The sequence below is a fragment of the Prinia subflava genome, chromosome 2, assembly GCF_021018805.1.
Source record: "Prinia subflava isolate CZ2003 ecotype Zambia chromosome 2, Cam_Psub_1.2, whole genome shotgun sequence".
Taxonomy (NCBI): domain Eukaryota; kingdom Metazoa; phylum Chordata; class Aves; order Passeriformes; family Cisticolidae; genus Prinia; species Prinia subflava.
The window spans coordinates 61843582-61870657 of record NC_086248.1 but is presented as its reverse complement, the minus strand read 5'-3'; the positions used below and the strand labels follow the sequence as shown (position 1 = coordinate 61870657).

Below are 27076 nucleotides of genomic sequence, written 5' to 3'. Positions count from 1 at the left end.
CATTGGAGGGAAAAACAGGTTTGAGGGAAACATTTCATACATCTATCTTGCTGCACGAGAAGATGCTTGGCTTGGTTCTGATTTGTAGAACCTAAAATTATGCAAAACCTAAATGCTATGTATGAGATGAGTTCCTCTGCGCCCAAATGCCATGTTTCAAAATACAAGTATACTTTGGGAATAGCTGTCACTCAGGTGTGATTTGGGAGGTATCCAGCAAGAACTGGTCCTTTGCTCCAGCTGTGTGGTGCTACTGGCACTGACTAGCAAGAAAATACAAAATTATATTTAGGCAAGAAACAAATGCATTCAGTATGGACAAAGGAAAGGCCATATAATCAGGGACAAGACTAATTAGCTCATAGTTACATATTGGGAGGCTCTGTGTTGAGAGGCAGTGCTTTTCAAAAATACTTGCATAATAACATTATGCTGGAAGCACACATGCAACTGATGAGCTCTGTCTCAGAGAGCTGAGACACTCCTTACATGTACTTGCAACATTGGAAGGTGCTGTCTTGCTCTGGTTGGAACACTGGAGTGACTGCTTCTGGGATAGTAAGTACTATCTTTGGTGTCCCCCATCTTCCCTTGAAACACAAAAATCTGAGGAATGTTCAGGAAGCCTTGCAACAATGCAATCTGAGATACTGGAAAAGAAAATTTTGTCATTCTGAATCTCCTTTCACCTAACCCTAAAATCCCTTTGCAGCTTTCTAACTATAATAATCCTACATATTGTTTCATTGTTTCTTACTGGAAAATACTAATTTGGACCTCTTAGTTCCCATTTATGATTAAATATCACAAAGATCTCTCTGTAGAGGTATATTGTTGGCAACAACAAAACAAGTCTACATTAACATGTCGGTGTGTATCTATATTAGATTAAAATATTGGTCATTGGTGATGCTGAGTTTATTTCAAATTTGAAAAATGAAGGTGACTATTCAGTAGCACAAGTAAAAAACCATACTGCATAACTTACATGAGACAAACTGCTAAGAAGGCTGGAAATGAGGGATCCCAGGTGTTAGAAAGCCTCCAGCAGGTTGCTTCCTAATCAATACTTAGAATTTCTACTTCCAGTTTTAATAAAGGCTTTGTTTCCACCAAATCTTGCTGCTTTTGCCTTAATTGCCACCTGTCGGACACAACAGAACAGCACCTCTGGCACACCCAAACCTTGGTTATCCTGCTTTCTCAGCACCAGCAAAGCTTGTTGAAGTGATGCCCATTATACTGCTTTTCAGTGCACAGCTAGTTAAAGGAAAGACATTTAATTCTTTCTCATCACCCCAGAGCCAGCACCAGCCACAGATCTTGTACAAACCATCAACTTATGTTCATTTCAGGTGCTAAGCACTAGCCAGAGGGGCAGGTGGGGGTAAGCCAGAACCAATTAAGTCATTTATATCCATTCACACCAATGGAGGAGCAGATTCTGGCATTATTCCAGCATCTCTGAAGTCGGGCACCATCCTCATTTCTCAGTGTTGCTGACAGCCTGGCAGTGTAGCTGGAACTCCTACACAGCTGCAGAGAAGCCCATGGTTAAACACTGCCTGGGTGTTACAAACAGCAGGAAGGTTTCACTGGCTACACCTGACTTTCAGGTTACTGGTGCTGCTCTTCAAACTGCAAGGCAACACTTCCAGTCTTATTACCATTGCTTTGTGCAGGTGCTGTGGCTTTCTCCTGTGTACTCCAGAGAAAGATTGTTTTCTTAATTTTTTTTTAATCAAGTCATTTAAATCATGTTCCTCAGTCTTTGGTGTCATTCTTTTTGTGGCAGCTAAGAATCCTACACAGGGCACCCCTGCCAGAAGAGGCCTTCTGGGACAAAAGAGCTGGAAGCAGCAGAGTGGGTTGTGGTGAGGGTGAATGCTGTAATGCTGTCGTTGGAGTACGCAGACGGTGTCTGCAAACTCCACAGTGCCTAAAATAACAGGCAGTTCATTAGGCCTTAAATAGACTATGTATGTGATAACACAGCCTGCTGCTGAGGGCCCTCGTCTGTCCTTCTCTGCACCTACTTAAAATGCAGAAGCTGGTTGGGGTTTTTTGGCTGGTTTTGTTGTTGTTTTAGTTTGGTTTTTGTTGGTTTTGGTTTTGGTGGGGTTTTTTTGGAAGGAGAACTAGAAGCAAGAGCCCAGCCCTATGCCACTATGTTAACAGTACTTTATTCTCCATGCAAAAGCATGACCAGTATTTCCCCCTAATCCCAGCTGGCAGGATAAAAGTCCTGAAACACTGGTACTATACCAGCAAAAAGATCAGGTTATTTCTGTCACTGGAAAGTCGGAGAAGCAGGAATTAATCCCTTCAAGCAGAAAACAATATTGAGCCAAGGACCATCCCTAAACTGTTCTGTGTCCTGCCCAAGCTGTTGCATGGATGGACAGAAAGGGTCTTTCCATCTAAATGGTGGTGTTGTGTGGTATTTAGGCTGGAAATAGAGCCCCTGTGACATAGATGACAGACAGCCTCACTATCCAGCACTGTGGTATCTAAGCTCATCTCTTGGGAATGGGGATCCTAGGAGGGAGGATAAGCTTTTTCCCCAAACATGCTTTCTCTGGACAGCCCCATGTCACTTGAAAAGGCTCCTCATCAAGCACAGCCTTCAGGACTCTCCAGGACTCTTCAAAAGGGACTGGGCACTATTTCTCCACCAGCGTGAGTGCCAGCAGGGCATTGCTGTGGTGCCAGCAGCTGTGGTGGTACTCCCAGGGGGACATGTAGTTACCAAGGAGGAAAGCTCCAGTGTACAGGTCATACTGGGGCCTGTGTGGCTGGGCAGCAATGAAGGAGGGGGTTGAGGACTGTGGAACTGAAAGTTTGTGGAGTCAAGCAAATTCAGTTAAAGGAAATGATTCCTCACAAAGCTATGCCTATATTACGCCTGTTGCAGTTCTGTTTGCTGGGTACTGTGGGGTACTCAAATATTGCAATGAGGAGGAGCCTGAGGTTTGCTTTATGCCACCCCTGGTCACCTCCCACTGAGCACACTTCCAGCTACTCCGTGTTTTCAGGATAAATGTGCCCTTGCTGTACCTTCTCTCCTGGGATGCATAAGAGACTGACTGTGATAGAAATAGCCAACACACACAACATGTGCATTCTTCCTAGCAAAGGGAACGAGAGCCAAGGAGTCAGCTCTGGGTGCAGGCTTTCCTTGTAGCCTTTTGCTCACATTCACAAACAATGCCCTATTGTGGTGTTGTTTCCTGCAGATTATTCTAATAACCACTGAGCAGTGAAGCATGAGCATGTGTTCAGGTTTCTTACATTGAATTCTAATGTGATAAAACATGCCAGCTTTCTAAGGGTCAATAAAAATGCACAAGAAAGAGAATTGGATAAGATGGAGCACATGGAACTTTGTTGTAACTCTCAAAACTTGGAAGCTTCCTGGAAGAAAGGGAAGAAAGGGACCTAAGGACACAGAGTGCTTGCTTTATTTTCTGCTATTTTTAACTTGTCAGTTATATTGACACATCTCTTCTCTAAAAGTGCCTAGCCTGATGTAGGTAGCAGAGTTTTCATAAAGGCTTGATTGCAATTATAATGGGGGTAGGGGTTTTTTGTGTGTACGAAAAATATACGGCGTGGGTCCTTGCATGGTATTTGAGCCAGTACAAATGCTGATCAAGTGCCTTGCCAGGGAAAACCAGGAATCCCAGAGCTCAAAGGTGGCTGCTTCATTGCACATGTGCTTGAGCTTTAGAGGTCTTTACTGCCCCAGCAAATTTGTAGTATCTTAGGTGTAAAACTTATTGTCAGTGAAATACGTTGTAGTGACCTGAGTGAAGGAGCACCAAGGAGGAGCAGAATGGTGACTCGTTTTGGCAGTTCAGCACCAGGCTGCTGGCAGCAGACTCGTGATGTGTGCACGGAAATGTTCTGTCTGTGGAGAAGGTCACCCTCCCCCATATTCTGGATTGTCTTTTGTCCTTTAGACTGACTCAGCTTTTAGCAAGCAATAACCTGAGAGCTACGTAATGTCATGTCATTTGGAACAGTTGGCAGTCAGACAAGTCAATTTCAGTGTAAAAATTAACACATAAGTGTAAGAAAACTTCAGAAAATGTGTGTTATGGTCCATTAGTTAACCAGTGTTGCTAGACAACTTATACAAACAAAAAATACCTTGCATGAATTGTGGATCCAGTTGTCTCATACTAGTTAATTTGATGGGCCAAATTATTTATAAAACCATGTAATATTTATCATATCATAAGGAAATGCCAGATTTGAATAGGTTACTAGCATCATACTAGTTTAATAACACTACTAGTTTTATTAAAGTGTTTCATCTACTAGTTGACTGATGAAATACCTTAAAAAGCAGATTTTTTTTCTATTAGAGTGGTAAATAGACATCTCTAATATGTCTTCCTTTCTATACCACTTCCAGTCCAGAGATGTGAACTGCAGGAAGTCTTGTTGCTGGAACTCCTATTCAGACTTCTAAAAATCTTGTAGGATTAATAGGATGGTTTAAAACAAGTGTCTGTGCACTGAGAAGGTTTTCAGTGATCCTGGCCACACAGAAAAATTTGTGGTTTTTTACCTGGGACAGCATGCAACTGACTTGCATCCATTTCACATATCTATACATGGATATAACTGCAAATACATTCACTTTATGAATTATTTTACTTAAACAGAACCTGCCTTGTGAGGCCAGGAGTTAGTACTGAGTGCTGAGCAAGGGTTGAATCTCTGTACCTTTAAAAAAATTGACTTTTATTAGCTTGAGCTGCAAGGATCTGACCCCTGACAATGTAATGTTATTTTAACCACACTTGGTCTTGAATTGAATGGAAATCTGCCTGGATCCAGATGTCCCATGCTGGGACATTGAGCTTTTGTGAAATTCAGCTGCACAAATTGAAGGTGGCCCTATTTTTTCCCTTAGCCAAAAGATGATCTCTCTTAAGGGCTACTCTAGAAAGAAACACATTTTTTCTCTGTATACACTATTGAAAAACCTAAAAAGTGCTCTGTGCTTTCCTCAAATGTTAATCTGCATACTGCACTCTGATTTATGTTCAGCACATCAGGATAATGGGGATGGAAAGCACAGGACACACTTCTTGGTTGCATAAATACATTGTAAAACATTCTGAAAGTTCTCAGTCTGTCTCCAGCAATGGACCATTAAATAAGAGGAATAAACATAGAAAGGACCATTGACCTGACCTCTGCATAATTTACTTTATGACTGCCAGCTACATTCACAGATTTACAGGCACTGGGTTTTATCACCATGTGTGAGTCAAGGTTGTGCTTCAGAATTACTGTGCAGTCCATGGGAAAACTGCAGAGACATCTTGTGTTGAATTTTAGTAGCTTGAGTGAGTGGGATCTGAGCTTGAGAATGCTTTGGCGTGCCCCTTGTCCTGCCCCATCACCTGTGTAGGTGACACTTTATATAGACTTCTGCTTACTGATTTGGGGGGAAACAACTATTTACTGTGGCACACAGCTAACATACAAGGAAATGTCTCCAGTATTCTGGAAAGGGTAACTGTTTAAAAAGAGAAATGATGGAGTGGTGTGGGTGTCTTCGGTAGAGTACCTTTTTTTTATCACCATCTAGCACAGTTCCCCAAGTGACTTTACAGAAAATAATGCCAAGCCAGATTTTGTGGGTAATAGCCCACAACCAAAGGCATTTGTCTTCCATCCAGGGAGCCCAGTACAAGCCATTTGCAGTGCACATAAAGGCAGTTCTGCATGACATGGGGCTGTGCCTTGCGCCCACATGAGGCTTTAGAGGGAGTTTGGCATTGCCTCCTGGCTTCCAGAGCTACTGGGGACCATGGAAGGGGCCACGAGGGCTCCCCAAGTAGGTCATGTTTTCAGAAATGTGTATTTTCTTCCTTTCACAAGGGGTCTTCTTGGGTTAATGTTATCTACAGTCAAATACTTCCAAAAGGCACTGTGAAATTAAGTCCTTTTTCTCCCAGTAGGTGACATACCAGTAAAGGTCTTATTACTGGCTTTCCCACATCAGCTTTGCTGTTTCTATACTGGAATGCAATTCAGTGAGCCACAGAACCATGAAAACATCTGATGTACTATTTATTTAACTGGATTTTCCTCACAGAGCTATCTTCCTGGGCATTTCTTCTGTCAGCCCAATTCAATTGGATTGTAGTTGAAAGCAATAATATTACATTTACATTAGCTTTAAAAGTCTCTGCATTTTTGCCCCTATAGCCCATCTGGCTCTAATGTTGCTTGATTTTAATTTAAGGATTTTTTTTTCATTTGAACTGACTAAATGTGCTGCATTAACAATCTGCTGTATTAAAAAAGCAGATTGAAAAAATGTGCAATATTGATGTTTAGTCTTGGTAAAGGCACTTTTCCCAAGAACCACCCTTGCCTTATTTAATGTAATTCTTTTAGTTTCCTTGTGTGTGGGTTTGCAACTGAACGAACCTGAAATAAACCAGGACAAAAAGGACCCCCAGGATTAGCATGGTTGAAGCACACTGGTTCCCCTGGCCACCAGCAAGTCAATGAATGACACACGAGGATTTAAATAGCAAAATGAGACTCACAGATTGACACTTGATTTAAATAATATCCATGTGAAGACCAAGTGCCACGCATACAGGAGGAGCTGGAGGCCAGGCTCACCATGCTTTCTGTCTTGCTAAAAGCAGCCCTCACCAGGGAGATGCTAGCAGAGCAGAATTCTGCTACAGCACAAAGAAAAACTCGACCCTTTTCAGCCCTCCCTATGCACAGCCATGCACACTTGGTCATACAGAAGTTAAAAGGGGATGATATGTTTCCCAACATCAAGGATGGCCTTAGGAACAAGTGGAGTGAAAAACCTACTGCAGAGACAGCTACCTCGAATTAGGAGAATGAAAGCAGCTGATTCTGAAGGTTCAAAGCAAAACAAAACCCCAGACAAGTGCTTGGGAGGGGAGAAAGGTGCATGGTGCACATGTTAGCATGATATTGGATCTGGTGGTATCTTTGAACCCATCACACCTTTCTGACATTGTCACTCAAAGCCCACAGAACACATTCCCATTCTGGGGGTGTTATGAATTCTTGGCAGAGCAGGCTGTGAGCTTTGCCAGCCCTGCTTGCTTGCCACTGGCTGCTCTTTGTGAACCCTGTGGATCCTCTTTATGGAGAGCCTTGTGGGGAGCTGGGGCTGGACAGGCAGGGAAGCAGCAACTTCAGTCAGTGCTCTGCTAGTGCTGGTGTGTCTCTGCAGCCGTCCAGACCATGATAGAGCCAGCAGGGAGGGGACACTGCTTTCCTATTAAACCTCTGGGGAATACAGGTGGAAAGGGGGATGCTCCACCAGCCTTACTCCTGTGAAAAGTGTCAGCTAGTGTTTGCATTTAATTGAGAGGCAAGAACTGTGAGCAAAAGCCTCAAATCTGCAGGAAAGACAGTCTGCACAAAAGCAGGACATTTATTTTATGCCTTTGTTTTAGACACTTGTAACTGGTTGTGGGCTATCTTCAGCAAAGATGTAGGCCAAGCACCACAGCTGTAATCATGGCAGGTGCAAAAATAATCATGGAGTAGCTTGGACTGGAAGGGACCTCTGAAAGGTTATCTAGTCCAACCCCCCATCTTCAGCTAGGTCAGGTTGCTCAGAGCTCTTTCTAGCTTTAAATATTTCCAGGGATGGGACATGTACCAGCTTTCTGGGCTACCTATTCCAGTGTCTCACCACCCTTACAATGAAGGATTTTTTCCTGATATGGTATTGAAACCTACCTCCTTTCAGATTCAAGCCATTGCCCTTTGTCCCATCTCCACACACTCTTGTGAAAAGTCCCTCTCAGCTCTTTTGTAGGCCCCTTTTAACATACTGGAAGGTGCTATAAGGTGTCCCTGAACCTTCTCCTTTCCAGGTTGAACAACTCCAGGTCTCTCAGCCTGTATTCCCAGGAGAGGGGCTCCATTCCTCTAATCCTACATGGCTCTGCTCTGGACTTGTTTGAACAGGTCCATGTTGTTCATGTGCTGAGTGAGTCACAGGAATCCAGCTGGGATCTCACCAGAGAGGAACAGGGGATTTTCCATGATAGAAAACTGTCCAGGGCCAGGACAACTGCTTTGTAGCATCTGAAAGAAGCAGACAAAAGATAGGAGAAAGAGTCTGCCAATGAGGAGTACAGCTGAGCAGGATGCCCTCACACCTTTTGTAGCATGCTCCCTCCTCCCATCACCCCAAATGAAACATGGAAATGGTACCTTGGGGATAGCAACACTTCCCTAGGACCAGCAAGAGGTGCTCACATGCTATAATAATAGATGCTGTGTAAGTGCTGCAGATGGAAAGTGGATATTGGCTCAGTATTTGCAAAATGGGAATAATAAGCCAGGGTCTTCCAGAAGACTGTTCAGCAAGAGTGGTGCAGGAAAGAACATCCACCAGCAGCTCTTTATTGTTACTCTGCAGCCACTGATGAATTAAGTGTATGGTGTCTTGCTGTGAAGAATAAGTGGAACAGACACGGGGAGAAGTCTGACATATATTTTGAGGTGTATTTAATATTGTAGTGCTTCCGGATTCCACTAGCATGCTAGGGGTTTTGGCTTCCAACCAATGTTTGCATCAGTACCATGTGTCTCTGGAACAGCAGTGCTTACTTTAGAGCTGGCTATGAAAATAGTTTCCATTATAACCCCTTGTTTTCACATGCTTCTTTTATTTTATTTTGAAAATCCTCTTTTGAGTCAAAAATTTCCATCTGTGTCTTTGCCAAAAGGTGAAGTTTTTCCCCCTTCTTTTTCTTCAGCTTGGAGGGAGAATCTTTCAGATGTTTCAGAGTCATGGGAGAGTGGAAAAAATGCATTTTCCCAGTAGGATAAAAAAAGTCCACATTTTCACAGTAGTAGAAACATACGGTGAAAGGAAACTGAAGGCTGAAACTTGCATTTTGGTCCAGATATTTCTGTAGTAAACCAGCTTCATAGGGAAGGACTTTGATTTGCCAAAGGCAGAGATGATTCTGATTTTTGGCAGTTAATCAGGCATGGGTCCAGGTTTGAAACCTTGCTGGCATTCAGGATATTGTTCAAGGTAGTGTCTTTACAGCTGGCCATTTAAAGAGAAAAGAGCCAGTCCCCAGTGGCCTTCTGTCCTTCAGAGCTAATTATAGCCCAGCCATACATTTGAATTCATTCTAAAATCTAATTGAATGGAGAGGAACTAGAAGAACATTGGTGCCAAACATTTTCGAAACGTTTTCTCAATTCTCACTCAAGTCAGCAAGAGCAAATGGATGTTGTTGAAGTCATGGGCAGGCTGATGCACTTCAAAAGGGCCAAAGTGCATGGCAAGGTATGCACACACGGCTGGCTTGAGCAAAGGAGAAATTTCATTCAGTACGTCTGCCAAATTTTTTCTTGGATGTCTTTTCCCGTTCACACAGGCTAGGAAGCATCAGTGCAAAACTCTGCTCTGCTACATGTAGCTACACTGAGTTGGTTAATATGCAGAAAAGAAAAATGGAAAGAGGAAGGGAAATGGAAAGGGAAAGGGGAAAGGGGAAAGGGGAAAGGGGAAAGGGGAAAGGGAAAGAGGTAGCATCTAACCATCATGCTGATGAGTGATCCTGCACCCCTGTGCTGCTTTCTATTACTGCTTTCTCCTGTTGAGGGCTGTAGCGAATACATTACTGGTAAGTCTCGTCCATGTGTTCCAGAAAATACACAAGATCTGAACAACTTGGGGGCTGATGAGACTGTTGTGACCCTCAGTTTCATATTTTCTGGCTCTTTTGAGACTTTTAACTAGTCAGCCTGCACATTTCATTAAACCTTTTGCTTTCTATCATTCAGAACCTGCTCCAAGTGTACATACATTTGGCAAAGGCATCCAAAATGATGTGTTTATTTTGCTCCAGTGCCAAAAAGCAGTGATTCATTAAGGAGCTTGGAAACATAGAGGAAAAGCCACAGCCAGCAACCACCACACGTGCCCTGACAAGCAGCAAGCTGTGTTTTCCTAAGGGAAATTGTTAGTGCAGCTGGATCAGAGTTATGGCTGCCTTCTCTGAAGTGAGGAGGCACTGCTGGACAGGCTGGAGAGCACAGAAGTTCTTCTGCACGGCTGGGCTTTGCTGCAGCAGCAGCAGCCAGAAGGCAGCCAGAGGCTGCTGTTAGGCCCAGATGCGAGAGAGAAAAAATGCCCAAGGGGAACTGGTCCAGCTGGTAGGAGTCTTTCCCTGAAATGATGAATCAGGGACCTCCAGTACCATGCCACTGCTATGGTGAGCACAGTGAAGACTCAACAGGCCTTGAGAGAAGAGGTGGAAGAGGAAAGGTGGTGACCTGTAGTAAGAATAGCTGCCTTTGGCAGCACTACTTCATTTTCTCTGCTGGGGACATGCCAGCTTGTATCAGTAAAGGGACCTGTTCATTCTGTTTATTGTAGCTACTGATACAAACTTTAGCAGCAGCTAAAGCCTTTGAAAACCTGGCAGAAACCCGACTATTGAGGAACTCTACACTCCAATGTGTCATTGTTACGCCACTGTTTTCTTCTTCCCCAGTGGCTTGAACTAGGACAGGCAGAATGCTATTTATAGTTTCTAATGTAGTCCTTTTTTTGTCTTTCATCATAAATCTGGAACCCTGGACAAAATTGAAATCTGGTGACAAACACACTGTTGACTGGAAAATGTCTGATGGTTATTTTCTGCCTGGAAAGGAAATTCTGTCCTGTGCTGTCACTGTGCTGCCACACAACAGGAGGTGCTGGGATCCAGGAGTCAGTATGAGGCACAAAGGAAATGGTCCTGTGTGAAGTACATTAACATCAAGAGTTTGTGCAACTAACAGTCATAAACATGTAGAAGAGTTTTTGAAAATTCAAGGTTTAAAATTTAAACGAAGACCGTGGCATTTACATTTTTAAGCATTAGGGTGTGATCTTACAGACTCTGGGTAATATGTCATGTCACCTACTGGGGGTTCTTCACCTGTTTTTCAGGAATATCTGATTTAGGGACATAATGTAATCCAGTATGCCAGCTTCCCTTGGTGCATTAAACAAAAACAGAAGGAGCTTTTGCCAGCATCAAATGAACACTACGTAGACCTTCTTAAAAGAAGGCAAGAGTCTTATTCTGAAGAGCACACATTTCTTATAGCATATTAGTTTTCAGTAAATTCAAATTAAAAAACTCCAACACTTGTGTCAGATGGGTCTGATTAATCTCTTGTTTTTTAACTTTCATAATATTACACAAGTAGTTCTCCAAAATCTGCACTACATCACTTCTACTACTTATATCAAAAGCCTTTAGGCAGCTGAAATTTTTAAACAATAGATTTGAAAATAATAGTACTCCAAATAATTAGTACTATTAATACTAATGCTAAGGAAAAAAAAAATACTCTGAGTCTGTGAGAAAATGAAGGTTCCTGCATAGGCCAGGCTTGATGAAGTGAAGCAAGGGAACTGTCTCCAGATCATCACAAGCAAAGCAAACAAACATTAGCAACAAGTGTGGGATGGAGGGAAAGGTCTAAAATCTCAGAGGGATTTAGAGCTTTAGAATTTGCCTTTAAGGAACATTAGGGAAAGCAAATGCCTTTAAAAGATATTGTAGAACAGAACTGGCTGGGGATGAAGCCTGTAGAAATTGAAATGTTAGGAAGAAAGCACAGTTGGGGGTATAAGGCAGTTTCTGAACTTGGGGAATATGCATAGGAGAGAACTGCTCTTCATGACTCACTGATATTTGTGTTGGGACCTTTTTCTTTCTATTTTCTGCCTTTCAACCACACACAGTTTGTAAATTACTGTAAAAGTCCAGTGTGTACAATACCACAGAAATTGCAATCTGTTATTAAAATGACAGTGGAGATTTTTCAACATACTTCCAAATGTTCAAGTCTGTAGAAGTCATCCCCAGATCAACTTGCTACAAGTTCCTTAATATAGGAAAGAGCAATGTTAAGTTAAAGGATACAACAAAAGAAAGCTACAGATTAGATGATAAAACCACACAAGTAGATACATAAGCATTAATTACTAACCATTTAAAACCATATTGATGTGGTTTTATGCCAGTTGCCTCCAGGCACAGGTAAAACCCCTGAGTCAGAGAGCACAAAGAGAGGCCCACGACTGAGGGCACCTAGCACACAGCCTGGGTAATAAATTATTGAACTCTTGCTGCCATGAATTGTTTACCTGCTTCCCAGTGTTCAAAACTGGTTTGCAAACTGTTATGGTGAATAATTTAGAGTAGCAAAACAGGTTTGCAAATGCAGAATCTATTTGGAGATAATTTGTGAGCAGAAAGAAAACCTGTCTCTGCCAAATCACCAGGAATGGGTTTGCCCAGCTGTGCTGGTTTTCCTGCTTCTAATGGCAAAGATCTAGTAAGGATAAATAAGAACAGACATTGAAACAGGATTTAAGATCACCTGAATACTAAACAGGTCTGAGCCCCTCAGATCCTTCACAGCTAATGGCCTTGCTACCCATCACCCAGTGCAATCTCAATGTGAACAAGCAAATCTCATCCAAAAAGTTTCTGCTGTATGTTTTGATCAGAAAACCCCTTATTTGCATATTAACTCCTGTGACCTAAAGTTCTGAACCCTTAGCTTCCAAATTTAGAGGCTGAACTACAGAGGCTCAGTTCTGTGTAGTTGCCTTCCATTCTACTATGTAGACAGTATATGCAATGGGGTTTTTTTGTGAGAGGAAGACTTCTCAGGGTTGCTTTTCCCTGAGATTCACCTCGGGGTTGCGGTTCCCAGGGGTAATAAGGTTTTTCGTCTTCTCTTTGCCCTAAGTATTTCACACCGGAGGCAGAGACGACAAGCTGAGTCCGCCAGTGCACATTTCCAAGGTTGTTTATTCTTCATTATCTCAGTTCTTTCTCAGCTCTGCCAGGCCTCCCTGGCAGGGTACCTTATCTTAGTTCTTTCTCAGCTCTGTGAGGCATCCCCAGCAGAGCAGGACACGCGGCGGACTGGGCGGATCAGAGCGTCCCGGGCCTTTTGTACCATTCCCCTGATCCAACCACTGTCCAAAACGTACTTTTTATTTACAAAATCTTACCAATACTTACTACCTATGTTAACATGTCATTTCTACTCTAAACCAATCCTTGAGATCCAACTCAGCAGAAAATGGGGAACGAGAACAAGAACAAGGAGCACAGGGGCCACTCCCCAATTCCTCCATCTTGCCTCTTCAACCCCATATACTGAGAATCCTAGATTCTACATTTACATTCTATGATAAACTAAATAATACTTATTTTGAATTTTCTCAGCTTGTGATTCTTCATACAATGTGGGCATTCACTCCTGTGGACAGGGATCAGAGGCAGTGTCCTCCTGTGCTCTGTGTGAGGCTGGTTGATCCCCTTGTACAGATCCCAGACCCCCCTGTCCGGTCTCCAAACCCTCCAGGGTGGCCAGAGGGATGTTCTAGACTCCAACAAAGACTGGTGATGATCACTCACAAAAACAACAGCCTCTTTTTTGAGGAAGAATTCAAGTTCTTTTTGAAAGGAAAGAAAAAGAGGAAAAAAAAAGGACAGGAAAAAAAGACCTTGAATTCTTCCTTACTGGGCACTGAAAATGGTAGGTGACACTGGTGAAGACACAGCATTACTAAGCCATTAAAAGTGAAAAAAAAAAGGACACATAAAAATATTTTTAAATGTTTTCAAATGAGACAATATTCTGGGGTTATTGAAAAAGTCTCTGATTATTAAAAGGAAATGGCCTAAATTCCCGATATGATGCCTGTATAATCCATGGACATGGCCTGGGATTTGTTTTGACAGTGCCTGTTTAAGAACTGCATTCGGTTTCACAGAAAACAGAACTAGCTTTTTGCTCAACCACAGCTGATGTTTCAGTCTCAGGTGAAGAGACTGTGGTGGCACCATCCCCTAATAGCTGCAGGTTCTCTACAGGCAGGTACGGATTCAATGTCATTGTTACAAACCTTACTGTGACCATGACTAAAAAATGACCTAGCTGCTTGCTTGTGTTTGCTCCATGCCATGACCTTTGCTTTGTTTGTTGTATCATTGAGCTCTGCAGCCTGTCTGGCACCGTGCTGCTCATCTTCTTCACACTGGCAGGAGTTGTGAGTGGGTGGACCACATAAGAAATTACCTCTTTGGATCATTTTGGCTCTGGACTCAGTGCCATCCTCTTGGTTTTTCTTAATAAGCACCTGGAAAACAGTCTTTTTCTCTTACATTTGCCAGTCCTGCATTATGAATCCTGGAATTAAATGTGATAGACCCTCCTCATAGCTTCTGTTATATTTAGGGCCATAAATTAATCACAGTAATTGAGAGGATAGTAATACAATTTCACCTTTCTAAAATGCCTCTTTATGTGAGCCTACAGAACTGTAAAGACCAGGCAACAACATCCCACAAGTTGTAAGTCATCTATTGCCATCCATCATCTCAGTGTAGTAAACACATCGAAATAGACCTGTTACAATTCCATATATATAGCTCTACATATGAGAAATGTAATATATCTTTTAACAGCCCAGTTTCCCTTACCATTCATAGAAAAGAAAGTTGCCACCATCAGTTAACTTAGGAAGAAAAAGACAGAAACAAACACCACAACTAAACCAAAAAAAAATTGGTACCTACTTCAATTACATGAAGTATGTGGTAACTAAATTTCATTTATTTAGCTCATGAATTGACTTTAAGGACTTTATTAGCTCACGTGAATCATTGCAGACAGATGGTATACACTTTTGCATTGTAAACTGGGCTTTGACGCAGGAGGGGAACACAATTTCCTTTGATAAAATCAATGAGATTCACCAGAGGCAGACAGGAACACTTTTATGTTCCTGTTTACAAGTGACTCCAAAGGGTAACTTGAGTTTCTCAAAACAAACCCCTTAAAAATAATTCTTCAAGGTAAGAAAAATGAACGTGCCAAATTGCATGCAAAAAAAGTCCTGAGAAAATAATGACAGAAGTTGTCCATATGACAAGATGCCCTTCTGGAAGCCTTTCCTTGAGTTGACACAGGGACCATTAGCCCCTCTACCTTGCCCTTGTACAATTCAGGGCTCCCACTGCACAATTCAGCCTGGTTCTCTGCACAAGCCCCACTTGGTTGTCTTCAACACCAAGCTTTGTATGGAACCTGGATTTGGGGCTGTCAGACAAAGAGTCTTCAGTGCCTGAACATCCAGGAGTGTTGCAATGCTGTTCTTCCCTTACAAGGGCGCTGTTAAGTTAAAATGCATCATGTCTGTCTTCCCCAAGTGCAGTGGCTTTTTACAGACCTTTTGTTGAAGACTGCTTTCTGCAATTTCCATCTTACCTTGTGGATCTCTTGTGGATCTCTCACATCACACAGCGTCTTTTTAAGGGACAGACAGCAACACTAGATATGGGACAGCACTTTTTGTCTGATAAAAAGCACAATGATGTAATGGAACTTCTACCTATCCTTTTCGACCTGCACAGCTATATGTACATATCAATCCCTTTTCTACCAGCACTATGTCAGTAGGAGCTAATGTTGAATTGCTCCAAGCTCCCATATGGAGTGACTTTCAAAGATACATTCCTTGGCCATATAGATTCTGTTGTGCCATCCTACAAGTATGACTTTTTTCCATTTTTGACTCTATTAAAGCTGACTTCTTTGAAAGACCGGAGTTTATTAAATAATCCAGATAACTCTGTGACTGCCTTGTTCTCATTATCACTCTGTTAATATTTACTCTGTCTAAAATTGCTGCCAGTGGTGATTTATTTAGTCTTTTTAAAGCTGTTTGAAATAATACTTCTCCAGATTCCTGATGAAAACTCTGAAGAGCCTCCCTGCAGCTCACCAACAGAAACATCCTCATTAAATGCTAGTGCTGCTTGGACAATTGATCTGCTTTTCATTTAGTTCTTCATCTGCTTGTACTTTATTAATTTTGTGCTGTACTCACTTTTTTTTCTCTTACTAAATCAAGTGCCTAGCACAAGTCTATTACACTCAAGCCTCTAGCAATTTAATGCGTAATCATATAAAATGAGGAAATAAAAGAGCTATTTACCAGGACCTATTTTCTATAAAAAAACATGAAATCTAGCATTAGTTGCATTCTCCATGTATTAGCATCTTAGAATCACAATTCTTCTGCCTGCCATGCAGGCAGCAGCTACTTCCTGTGCTCCTTCTGTGTCCTTGGTTTGGGCCCCACATTAACACACTTCTCCATCTCTTGAAACACACCACAGTGCCAACACATGCAAAGATCAGCTAGCCAGACATCACTTCAGCCCCTCTAGGATTTTTCTGTAGATTTCCAGACCACAGGGAAATGGTAATTTCACCATATTTTGCCAATAGATGTTCTCTAGGTGAGCCTCAAGTGTCTTCCTGTGATATGTATGCATCTCCCTGCTTATTTCTGTTTGCACAGTAGTAGTTATTAGATGCTCAACTTTTCGGCAGTGGTTTATTTTTTATTTTATTTTTGTCTCTGTTTTTTCACCAGTGGTATCACTTACTTGTTTGCTCTAGCATTAAGCATGTATTACTGCTTGGATGATGCTTATGCTTTAAGGAAGACAATCATTGGTTCGTTTTGCCCTAGTGCTATATGCACAATGTCTGTTTTCCCCCACCTCCCCATAAGTTTGGATAATTGATTCTGTCCCTTCTTGTCACCTCTTACGGCAGAGTGCTGTCTGGATACCGCTGTCTTTGACCATCTTCTTTCTTTCAGAACTAGAAATAGTCTTGTCTTCGATTATGTACCTGTGTGTGTGGTGAGGGTCGGGCACTTTTCCAGACCTCAGCCACAGCCAAACGAGCCCGGTCAGGCTCCCATGCGCTGCCCGAGCGCTCCTCTTCCACTCGTGACGGCAGCGCAGCCCTGAAAACTGCTCCCAGCAGTAGAGCTCCTCAAACGGGGCGATGGGATCGCTCCTGCGGATGCTCAAATTTCCCCTGTACCTTCCGAGGAGATGAGAAGGGGTGGGAATAACTCTGTGTCTGGACTAACGCTTTGGAGCAGGGCGAGGGTGGGCAGGGACCGGGACGCCAGCAGCGCGGGACGCCCCGCCAGTTGCGCACCGTCCTTCCCAAACTCCGCGTAGCTGAAGGCGTGGGGTGTGTGTGTGGGGGGGAGTGTCTTTCTTTGATTTTTTAAAATTTTTGTTTTATAAAATTTAATTTATAAAAACCTCTGCAATCCCGGCGCGGAGCCCCCCGGCCGGGCGGGGCCGAGGCGGTGCCGGGGCGGAGCGGGGCGGGGGCGAGGGGCCGGGGCCGCGGCGGTGTCCGGGCGGCTCGGCGGGATGACAGGCGGCAGCCGCGGGCCCGCAGCCGGAGCAGCCGGCCCCCGCCAGCCGGCGGGGAGCGCGGGCCCGGCCAGCACCGGGATGTGCCCTCGGGAGCAGCCGCGGCGGAGGCTGCGCGCCCCGCGGGCGGCGTGAGCGCCTCCCGGCCAAGCCATGGGCCAGACCTCGGTCTCCACGCTGCCCGAGCCGGCCGGCGGTGAGTACCGGGGGCGGCGGGGCGGGGGCTCCCGCCGGGGGTCCGGGGCGGCGGCGGGGGAGCCGCGGTGCCGGGGCCGGCGGAGCGGTGCCCGCGGTGCCCGGGGCCGGCGGAGCGGTGCCGCTGCCCCGTTCCTTGGGAGCGCAGCGGAGCGGGAGGGGCGGCCGCTCTCGGCGCTGAGCTGCCCGGCTTGGCGGCCCCCGGGGGGCGAGAGGCTCCGCCGTGCCTCCCGCCTCCTCCGCGGCTCGGGGCTCCTTCTTTCCCCGTTATTAAATGAAGAAGTACGAAGGCTTCCCCTTCGTAGGGAAAGGGAAGGGAAGGAGCTCTGGCACCTCGCCCAGGAGCGCGGCTAAGTAACCCGCCCAGCTGGTCGCTTTTAGCTCCAGGACATTTTATGTGTAAGCAGACTGTTGAAAATAAATAAATAGCGTATGAGTGGAACAGTTTCGGATTCTCCTCTCCTCCCCACTCCGCCCCCCCCCCTCCCCCAACAAAATAAAGCGGTCCTGGCTGTTTGCAAGTTTTTGAAAATAGTACGAGCTTCTTGGGAATGTTGTTTGGAGACATGTTAGGATAACCGGGTGTGTTTTAGTTACTGAAAGACAGAGTGAGTCTCTTCTCACAATAATAGGATGTAGAATCTAAATTAACTTCAGCGAGGTTTGAAGTTTCCTGTGAAATTCCTGCATGCCTGTTTGTCCTCAATGCCTGTTTCCTTTACAGCCACTAAACAAACAAACAAACCCACCAAAATCCTGTTGTGGACTTTAGTGCTGAAGGCTGAACCTTATCCTTAATTTGCTTGTTGCTGTTAATATGGGAATGTTTTGTCAAATAGGAAATAGTGCAACAAACTTTCTCTTTTCCCCTTTTATTTTTCCTTTCTTGGGCGTTTCAAAGAATAGTTTTAGTATTAACACGTGATTTTCAGACAAACTCTGTTCTGTTCCTAGTCGCACCATCCCCGTCAAAACCTTGGAGGATTTTTCTCACCTGTCAAACATTGTATGAAAGAGAAATTGGACAATTTCCAAGAAATGTTACCATCCTGATGAAGGTTTCACCCGGCAGCCAGTGTGTTAGGATTGTTCCAAGGTAGTCGTCAGGAAGCAGATGTAAGGAAACAGATGGACTGGTTAAAATTTTTTGTTAAACTTCCTGTACAAAAAAAAAGTGACCAAACTCTTGAGTGCAAAAGTCTATTGTGAGAGCATTTTGCCTTTGGGGGGCCCATATCTTGACTAAGGATAACTGTGGTGCCCTACGTTCAGCTGGATGATAATGGACAATAATTGGGCTGAATTTCTAGCTTTACCTCAAAGAAAAAAAGTCACCCTTGAATTCTTTCCTGATTGAAACCAAAATTTTCAGTCAGGAGCGGTAAGAGACAGGTATCTGAAGATGCAAGTTATGATGATGCTGCCTCAATATTGCCAAGTAAATTTTAGTTATCTCCATTTTAAGAGCACTGCAGTTTGTGATGAGACAGTGGTAGCACCTCTGGGAGGTTTCGCAGAAGAGTAATTCCCCTGCACTTTCATTGCTGTTGAAATTGTTGGGAGGGTATATCCTCAGCAAGAAACCAGAGGGGCAAGTGGGTTCTGGGTGGCACGGATTCTTGGAGGTGCACTCATTTGTTCTCTCTAGTCTGTTTTACTGACATGGTCTGCACACTTAATCCATTGTGAAGTTTGGGAGGCCCTGTCCATCTGTGATCAGGACAGGAGAACGACTTCCACTGGTTCCTGTTCCATGGGTTGCTCTTTAGGCAAGCAGGCCTAAAATCTTTGTTGATTTTGGTGTGCCAGGCAGCTCCAAGCCATTTAAGTCTTTGACAGCTGCTAGAGATTAGAGTTGAAGGAGATATCTGTCTTGCACACGCAGGGGCTACAAATCTGTTTTAGTGCTACGGAATCAATAGTGCATTCAGATCCCCAGTGAGGCACACAAAAGCAGCTGTGAGGAGTTGCTTGCCTGCTGGCTCCCTTTGCCCCCAGCCATGCCAGCCTGGAGGGCTCAGACCCTGCCCTGTGAGCCCTGCTGTGCCCCTGCAGGGCTCCCAGGGGCTGTTGGCTCTGTGCAGGGGAGGCCACCACTGGTAAATCACCATGGGGCCTTTCAATAGACTGGTAAAGTGAACATGGTTTGATATAGCAAACTAAAGAAAAAGATTTTTCCTTAAAGTCACAGAGTGATTTAGAAAAGATAAAATATATACATAAATGCAATACTCAGGATGGACCTCAGCCAGTGTCCTGAAGGGTTGAGTTTTTAAGATTTCCTTTAGATTAAGCTCTTTTGTTCTTGGAAATGTAAATATATGTTGAAGTAAACATATATTAAACACATCAAGGTCCTAGTGTCACTTTCCCATTAGGTTAAGGGCAGGACTGAGGCCTAAGCATAAGATTCAGAAATCCTTCTGGACTGGGCAGATATAGACTCATATCAGATGGATTAGGATGCCTATAAAGACAGGAAGAATTTCAGATTTTCATACTCCATTGGAGCTTTCTTTAGCAATAGGTCATGCTAGAGTTTGCCATCAGCTGCATGTGAATGGGTGTTGAAGTGTTTTGGACAGGAGAATCTGGGCTTTAATCATCTCATAACTATGAGGGGTAGATGGGGTCTTGGATTGCCCAGTTGATGTCTGTAGGCAGCTTTTGCTTCTTCTCCTAAGTTACAGCTTTCTAGTCATTTAGATAATTTTTTTAAAAGCTTGTTTGTTATTTGCCATGGTTAGAACATGTGAGCAAACATCAATCACAACAGGAGCTTGGGAAGACAGTATGGACAGTATAGATATGTGGATAAGGAAGAGCACATATTGCCCTTGTTCATTTTCCTTCCTCTTCTCTGATTTTCCCACGCCTGGCAGGACCTGATTAACATGGTTGCTCCCCGTTTACTGGCTGGAGTTGAGTTTGGGGGTTATCAGCAATTGTGTGCAAAAGCTATCACTTCCACTTTCTGATCTACAGCTTATCAAAGGGCAGCAGAGCTGTGCACTTTTTTCAGTTTGGTTTTTCTTTTTCCTTTTGGATTTGTTCTTTCGTAGTTCAGTACCAGCCATAGCACAGAGAAACAAACAGAGGAGATATGATCAGCTTATCGCAAGGTAGAATTTCAAAACAGAACTAGTTAGGTGGCAGAAGATTTTTTGTTGTTTCTTGAGTAGTGATGCCTTGTCAAGAATGAAATTTCCAGTAAAAACAGACCTTGTTAGTGTTCCTAGGAATAGGTCAGGCAGCTCAGCATGGAGTGTGGAGCACACGCAGAGGGTATGGGAAGGAGTAGGACAAGTTGCAAAGGGAAGGTCCTGGGAAACTCTTGCCCCGCTGGTCAGGGTGCTCAATGGGGCCAGCCGAAGATTGGGGTCAGACCCCTGTGCTCACCTCCTGTGCCAAGGATGTGATCTGCAGGGCTGTTTACTCTGGGGTGGGGGGTTCCTCTCCTCGCAGAGCACAAACTGTCTGGCTTGCATTTCACCCTTTTACAGACACACATTTTTTTTCAAGGGCATGAAAATGTACTTCAACAGCATAGAAAACCATTTCCCACCCAGCTCCCCCCATGAGATGAAAGCAGTCGCTGGTAGGATCTTGTTGTTTGTTGACCTTGGCACTCGGTGAAATGATTCTCATAGGTCAGAAGTGAACATGTTTCTCAGACTGCTGCTTTTCATCTCTCTTGGCTTTATGGGATTTCCTGTTCATGGATGAGGAAACAGCAGCTTCACCTGTGTCTGTGCAGAGGAATTGTAATTGCGTTAACTGGGCAAGCTTGTCATAATCCTGAAATGAAATGGAAAACTAATATTTGCTTCAGCACTTCTAGGTGTTGGTAAACAAACAAAGTGGTTATCCGTGGAGAAATTTCAAGACTTGTCTTGTAAAATAAGTTATTCCAGTAGTGCTCTGCATTAGTAGCTACTTGTGAGTCTCACTGAGGGCCCTGTTCTGGAGCAAGCCCTCCTTTCCTGAGGAGTTGGACATGGAGATGCTTAGCCATAGACCTAAATTCTCCTCCTGACTCAGTCCAGTATGACCCTGAATGTGCAGAAAAGCCTTCAGAGAAATAGTTCTTAAAGGGTTTAAAAAGGAAAATGATTTTTCTCCTCTGGCTATTTTTCCTTTTTCCTAAAGTGGAAGAACTTCGAAACTCATTGTACTTTACAGGAAGGCATTTCGAAGCACTTACAGGTGCAGTGAACTCCCAACACACCTGTCAGCTGGTCATTTCAGGTTTTGCTGCACTCGAAAGCAGAACCATTGAGATGAAATGGTGACTTCCATTTGACATGAAGCCCCAAATGACTTGCCCACAGCCACAAAGGACATTCTTAGCAGAGAGCCTCATCTTCCTTCTTTTTTTTTTTTTCTTCTGAGATTTACATTGGTTGGGGACTTTGAGGCTGAACCCTCATAAGACTATGTTGGGAATCCTATTCATTTTCCCAACTTTTTTATGCTTTTGTAAGTTATGCAAGAGTTTTAAGTACAATGTAAAGGTGTACCATTTTCATTTGCTGCTAAATTTCTATCCAAAGCTCTTCAGCTTTTGGAGAAACTCTTTCTTCACCCTACCAGTGTTGTCAGATGGGACTACAGTTGTGACAGCGCTAGAATTTGGGTTAAGTATGTAATCTGCCTTAAACTTCAGGCTGATTAAGTGGATATTTTGGGTGCCTAGTCAAAGGTTATCAAAAGCCCACATTTTCAGACAGAATGGGTCTCCATGAAGTTGCCTGCTACTAATGAGAACTGCAAGAGCTCTTTTTAAAAGTTGGTTGGCTTGTGTTGGTTGGGCTGGAATCTGAAAAGCAATGGCAACTGCTGGAAGCGTAGGTCTCATCATGCTCCCAACACCACGATTCCGATTGGTGCTGTTGGCGAGGGTCTGAGTGAAAGCGTGTGGAATGAATCACTATTTATAGAGAAAAAATTGTGCACTCTTTTAAGTACAGCATGTTTATGGAGTATAAAGTGTTCGTGCTGCCCCGTGCTCTGCGATCCCCAGAGCAGAGCGGTGCCCCCGCAGCTCCTCAGCTGCAGCAATTCCTCACTGCAGGGGAGGCTGCAACCCGAGCTGCAGCCTGGGACACGGCCGAGAACACGGGTCTCATAAGGACACAGGGCCCCAGCCACACCAGAGGCACCACATGTGTGTGGAAAGAAAGGTGTAGTGCTCAACAGGTTGGTGTCTCCCCTCCTCTCCCTCTGAGGCTGCCTCACGGATGACCGGAATTTCCCCTCGTTTAGCTGCCAGGGTAGGTGACCTTTCATGTCCGGCACGCTGGCTGAGATACCTTCATGTGCTGATGTTTGGTAGCCGCTAATCACCTGTTCGCAGCGTTAATCATCAGCTTCCTCGTGTGCCCTGAGGAGAAGGGGAGCTCCCGGGCCGGGCAGAGCCCTGCTGGCTGCCTGTGTTTGTGTGGGGGTTGGCGTCTTCTCAGATGACCACCCCGCTACTTCCCGCAGATGAAAAGCTCCTGGAGATCTTGTTTCCTGCTGAGCCCCCTGTGCTAAGCCCCACTGACAAGTGATCCCATGCTGCTGGATCCCAGCCACTGCTTGGGTCAGTTGTCCTTCCTTCCTAGATCCTCTTCCGTGGCTTTCTTACTGCTCCTCAGTAATGTGGCCACGTCCTTAGGTGATGTTTTCTGCTACAGATTTCAAAGTGCTTTCCAGTCCTTTTCATTTAATCCCTTGGTTTAAATGGAAAAACTCACCACAAGGAAGCAGGACAGCACCTAAGACAGCCAGGAGGAAACAAAAGAGCTCTCAGATCCTCATCAGTATTTGCACCATATCACAGTCTATTAAAAGCAGAAGAGGGTTACACATTTATATCTTTCTTTATGTGTTTTTCCTTAAAGTTGTCCTTTATTAGTTTTGGACACTGATGCTTTTTGAGATTTTAAAAAATATAACGTTGCAGAAAAAGACTTCAGAATCAATGCTGGTATGAATTTGTTTTTCACTAGATTGTTTTAAAACACAGTGCTGAGTACTCTTAATGCCTTGGGTCAATCACTGATGGATTTTTAAAAAATACTTCAACAAACAGCCTGCTTCCAGAACTTATTTCTGTCCATTGTATTAAAATTGTAACAGTGGCTAGAAAAATATCTCTGATATGTAGAAATAACCCAACTAGCTGCCATTCAGTCCCATATGGAGAAGTCATTTATGGACTGTCCATGTGTTGTTTAGCTGGCACAAGGCAGATTCCTGATCCTGTTATTTTTCTGGTACAAAAGAATTGATTTTTGAGTTGGGCCAGTGCTAGGCATAGGAATAAAGAAAGGAGGTAGTTAGCTGGTGATGATAAAATGACTCTAATTACAGGCAGCAGTGGCTCTGGTCTGTTTTATCCCCAAGAGATCCCAGAGAGTGAGGCTGGCTGCTGGTGCCCCTTCTGAGCCAGAAGAAACTGTGACTGCAAACCATGGGTGAGGAAATAGGCAGATAAGGAGGGGCAGGTTTTGTTAGTTTTTTCATGCCCTAAAGCAAAATCAAAGAGTGACCCCGAGTAATTTATATCCCCCTCCCCCCATATGTGAACTCTACAAGCCCTACACTGTCAAGTGTATTTTAGGGCAAATGTAAAACTACAGTGGGGTTTGGAGTGTGCCATTTCCTGTAGTGTCTTATGAAATGGTTCAGGAGGAACTAGGTAGGAAGATCACCATGGATATCCAGGTGATGCAGGGTATGAAGATGGACTCTTTTTTCTTCTCACTGTGCTTGACCAGAATCACATTGGTAACAGGGCTGGATGTCCTTTCTTCTGGGTTTGCAGGTCTTTTTCTGGGTTTATATATTACAATATGTGAATCAATTTAGCCTTGTCTTTTTGTGGTCCACATAGTGGTTTGGACTAGCAATCATCAGAGACCATGAAATCACCTTTGTTAATCATATGGCAGCTCATTATTAGGGAATTTGATTTAAGACTTGCATTTCTTGCAAGGCTAGATACAAGGTCACTGAGAAGGAATATGAATTTCTTCTGTCCCTGACTTGGTTTATGGACACTCAAGAATAAAGTCTCTGTCCAAAGGGAAAGTTTTACTTACCTTTTTGTTCTCTCGCCGCTTTGTACAACTGTGATAATCAGTGTAAGTGGGAAAAAGCTAGGGAGAAATGAGGATCTATGGCTGCTCCATCATTGTATGGAAGTATGGGGTATGCAGTCAGGTTGCACATAAGTAGAAGGAGAATAACTAATCATCAGAGGGTTAATGACAAATCTGTGCCAATGATAGCTTTGTGAAAATGAAGTTTTTTATGAAAAGATAAGGGCCTTTTCTTCTCTGATTCCTGCATTGGTTTCATATGAATTAGAATGATGTTTTGCCTAGCGGAGTTAGGCTGTGATACAGCTGTCTTAACATTTGAAACCATAAGAGCAGAACCAGTTCTGTTCCCAAAGATCAGCCTGCATTCCTAGGCCCTGAGAATGGGCGTTTTTAATCAGTGTTTTAAGATGTCTTCACTCTGACCATCTGCCCAAACTGTCAGCAAATCCTCATCAGGTAGATGCACCATAGTCATTTCAGTGTTATTTAATCCTTTTTGTATTTTCTGAATGTTTTAATGTGTTGCCCAGTAAAAGCCCAAGAATGGTGCAGAGGCCTTAGGTACTGGTTGGGCTTTAAAGCCTGGGCATGATCTATGCAAACAGGTCATGTAGTTTATGACCCAGAGATAATTCACAAGAAATACAGACAATCTCTAATATTTATTGATTTTAGCTAACTTCGTGATTTACACAATTAGAGTAACTGTGATATATGATGAAACTTGGTGTTTTCACTGCTATCATAATTTACACTTTCAGCTTAAAACATTGCTGACAAGACTTAGAGACACTTGGCGACTCTTTTTCAAGCTTAAAAGCTTTTCTTTATTTCTGGAAGCTTCAGCTCAGAAAGTAAACTCTTGACTGGGGATTTGTCACCTCTATTTTTTTTTCTGGGGTTTGCAACACTGTTGATGCACACTTAAATGATTGTTGTTTCACTTGACCCTTTCTGCTGAGGACTAAGACAGGGCTGGCTCTTTGTGCCTTCTGCTTGCGTGGCTGCAGAGCAAGTGCAGGTAACAGAAGAAAAGTGATGTGGATCCCAACTTCTGTTTGGTAGTCAGATCAGCTAAGTAAAATAGCATGTCATGAGTGAAATTTGGTCTGAATGCCCAGGAAACCCCATGGGAGGGCAGCCTGTCAGGGAAGAGGGTGATGTGTTGAAGAAACAAACTACCTCAATGGGAGCCTGAAAGCCAGAGTGTGGAGGGTTCCCTGCTTGTGGCAGAGGCGTTTGACCTAGATAATCTCTAGGGTCCCTTCCAACCCCAAACATTCTAAGAGTGGTTCTAAGAGCCAGGCTTTGCATTCAGCTCAGCCTGCTGCAGTTGGGTGCAGCAGTGATCTTCCCTCTCAATCCAGGAGCTGGGGAGCCAGCACCATGTGTCAGCATCCACGTCTGCATCCTCAGCAGCCTCTGCAGGCATATCCCAGTGTAAGTACTGTTGGGTGCATGTCTGGAGCAACAGGAGTTCATGCAAGAGCCCCAGCTGCAGTTCCTGTAGGGAGTGAGATGCCCAGGACACATGTTCCTAGCCAGTGTTTGCCCCTGTGGCCGTGGAAAGCCTCAGTGTGGCTTGTACATCTCTTGGCTCTGCTGTTGAAGGGATTTTAGTGCTTGGGCACCCAACAAGTGAATTTCACTCAGCCGCAGCTTCCTGAGTTGAAAAAGTGGTGTGATGTGTGTGGTAAGAGAGGGTCCAGTTTGTGACTCTTCTCCCAGTTGCTCTCCTTGCTTATAAGCCCTAGAGATCAACTTCCCTGAAGCATTTATGTCACAACAAGCAATATAAAGTCACCCAGGCTGACAGCTAATCTCTGTGGGATTTTTTTGCTTTCCTTTTTTTTCCTCAAGATCCTGAGTGAATCAACAAAGAAATGACACTTTCATTGCTTGCTTATGAAGGAGATTTAGGGGGATACAATCAAGTGATTTGAGTCATGTTACAACTTAAAGTACCTCTGAGCTGGTGGGAAATGATTTTTAGATACTAGCTGTGTTTATGAGGAGAAAAAAAACCCAAACAGTTCATTGCCAAGAAATTAGATGTGTTTAAATTATGCATTTATAATGTGTTATATTTTATTTTATTGTTAATAATTCAGAACTGGCTGTGTATCTCCTTCCCTGGAAATTCATTCAATGTGTCTGAAGATTACTGGTTTGTTTCTTGGAGTTTTATAGATTTATTGCATTTCGAAGGGGAAGGAAGTGTTGGTTTTGGCACAGATGCTAAGAATATACTTGTTCTGAAAATGTGAAGCAGTGTTCTGGTGCACTGAAAATCTGGCCTCTTTTATGTTGATACAGGGGAGGGTGTAGTGGTTTTCCTGCCTTACACATTTTACCACCATGCATGATTCTCCTACTAATTGTTCAAGTGACTGATAAAAAAAGGAGAATATTTGTATTCATAATTAGTGCTAAAAATCCATATAAGGTTTAAAGCAATTGCAG

General features: G+C 43.7%; 1 protein-coding gene across 5 annotated transcripts in view; it reads left to right on the top strand.

The window, feature by feature from the left end:
• PHACTR2 (phosphatase and actin regulator 2) overlaps positions 1-27076 on the top strand; it is a 131213-nt gene that overhangs the window by 41255 nt on the left and 62882 nt on the right. The window contains exon 1 of one of the 5 annotated variants that reach the window (XM_063390231.1): positions 16887-17001. The exons of 3 other annotated variants lie outside the window; for them this stretch is intronic. In XM_063390231.1, coding sequence (XP_063246301.1) covers positions 16992-17001 — 10 coding nt within the window. In that variant the 5' untranslated portion in view covers positions 16887-16991. Of the gene's footprint in view, positions 1-16886; positions 17002-17268; positions 17524-27076 lie in introns of those variants that run through there. One more of the 5 variants, XM_063390230.1, reaches the window with a different exon arrangement.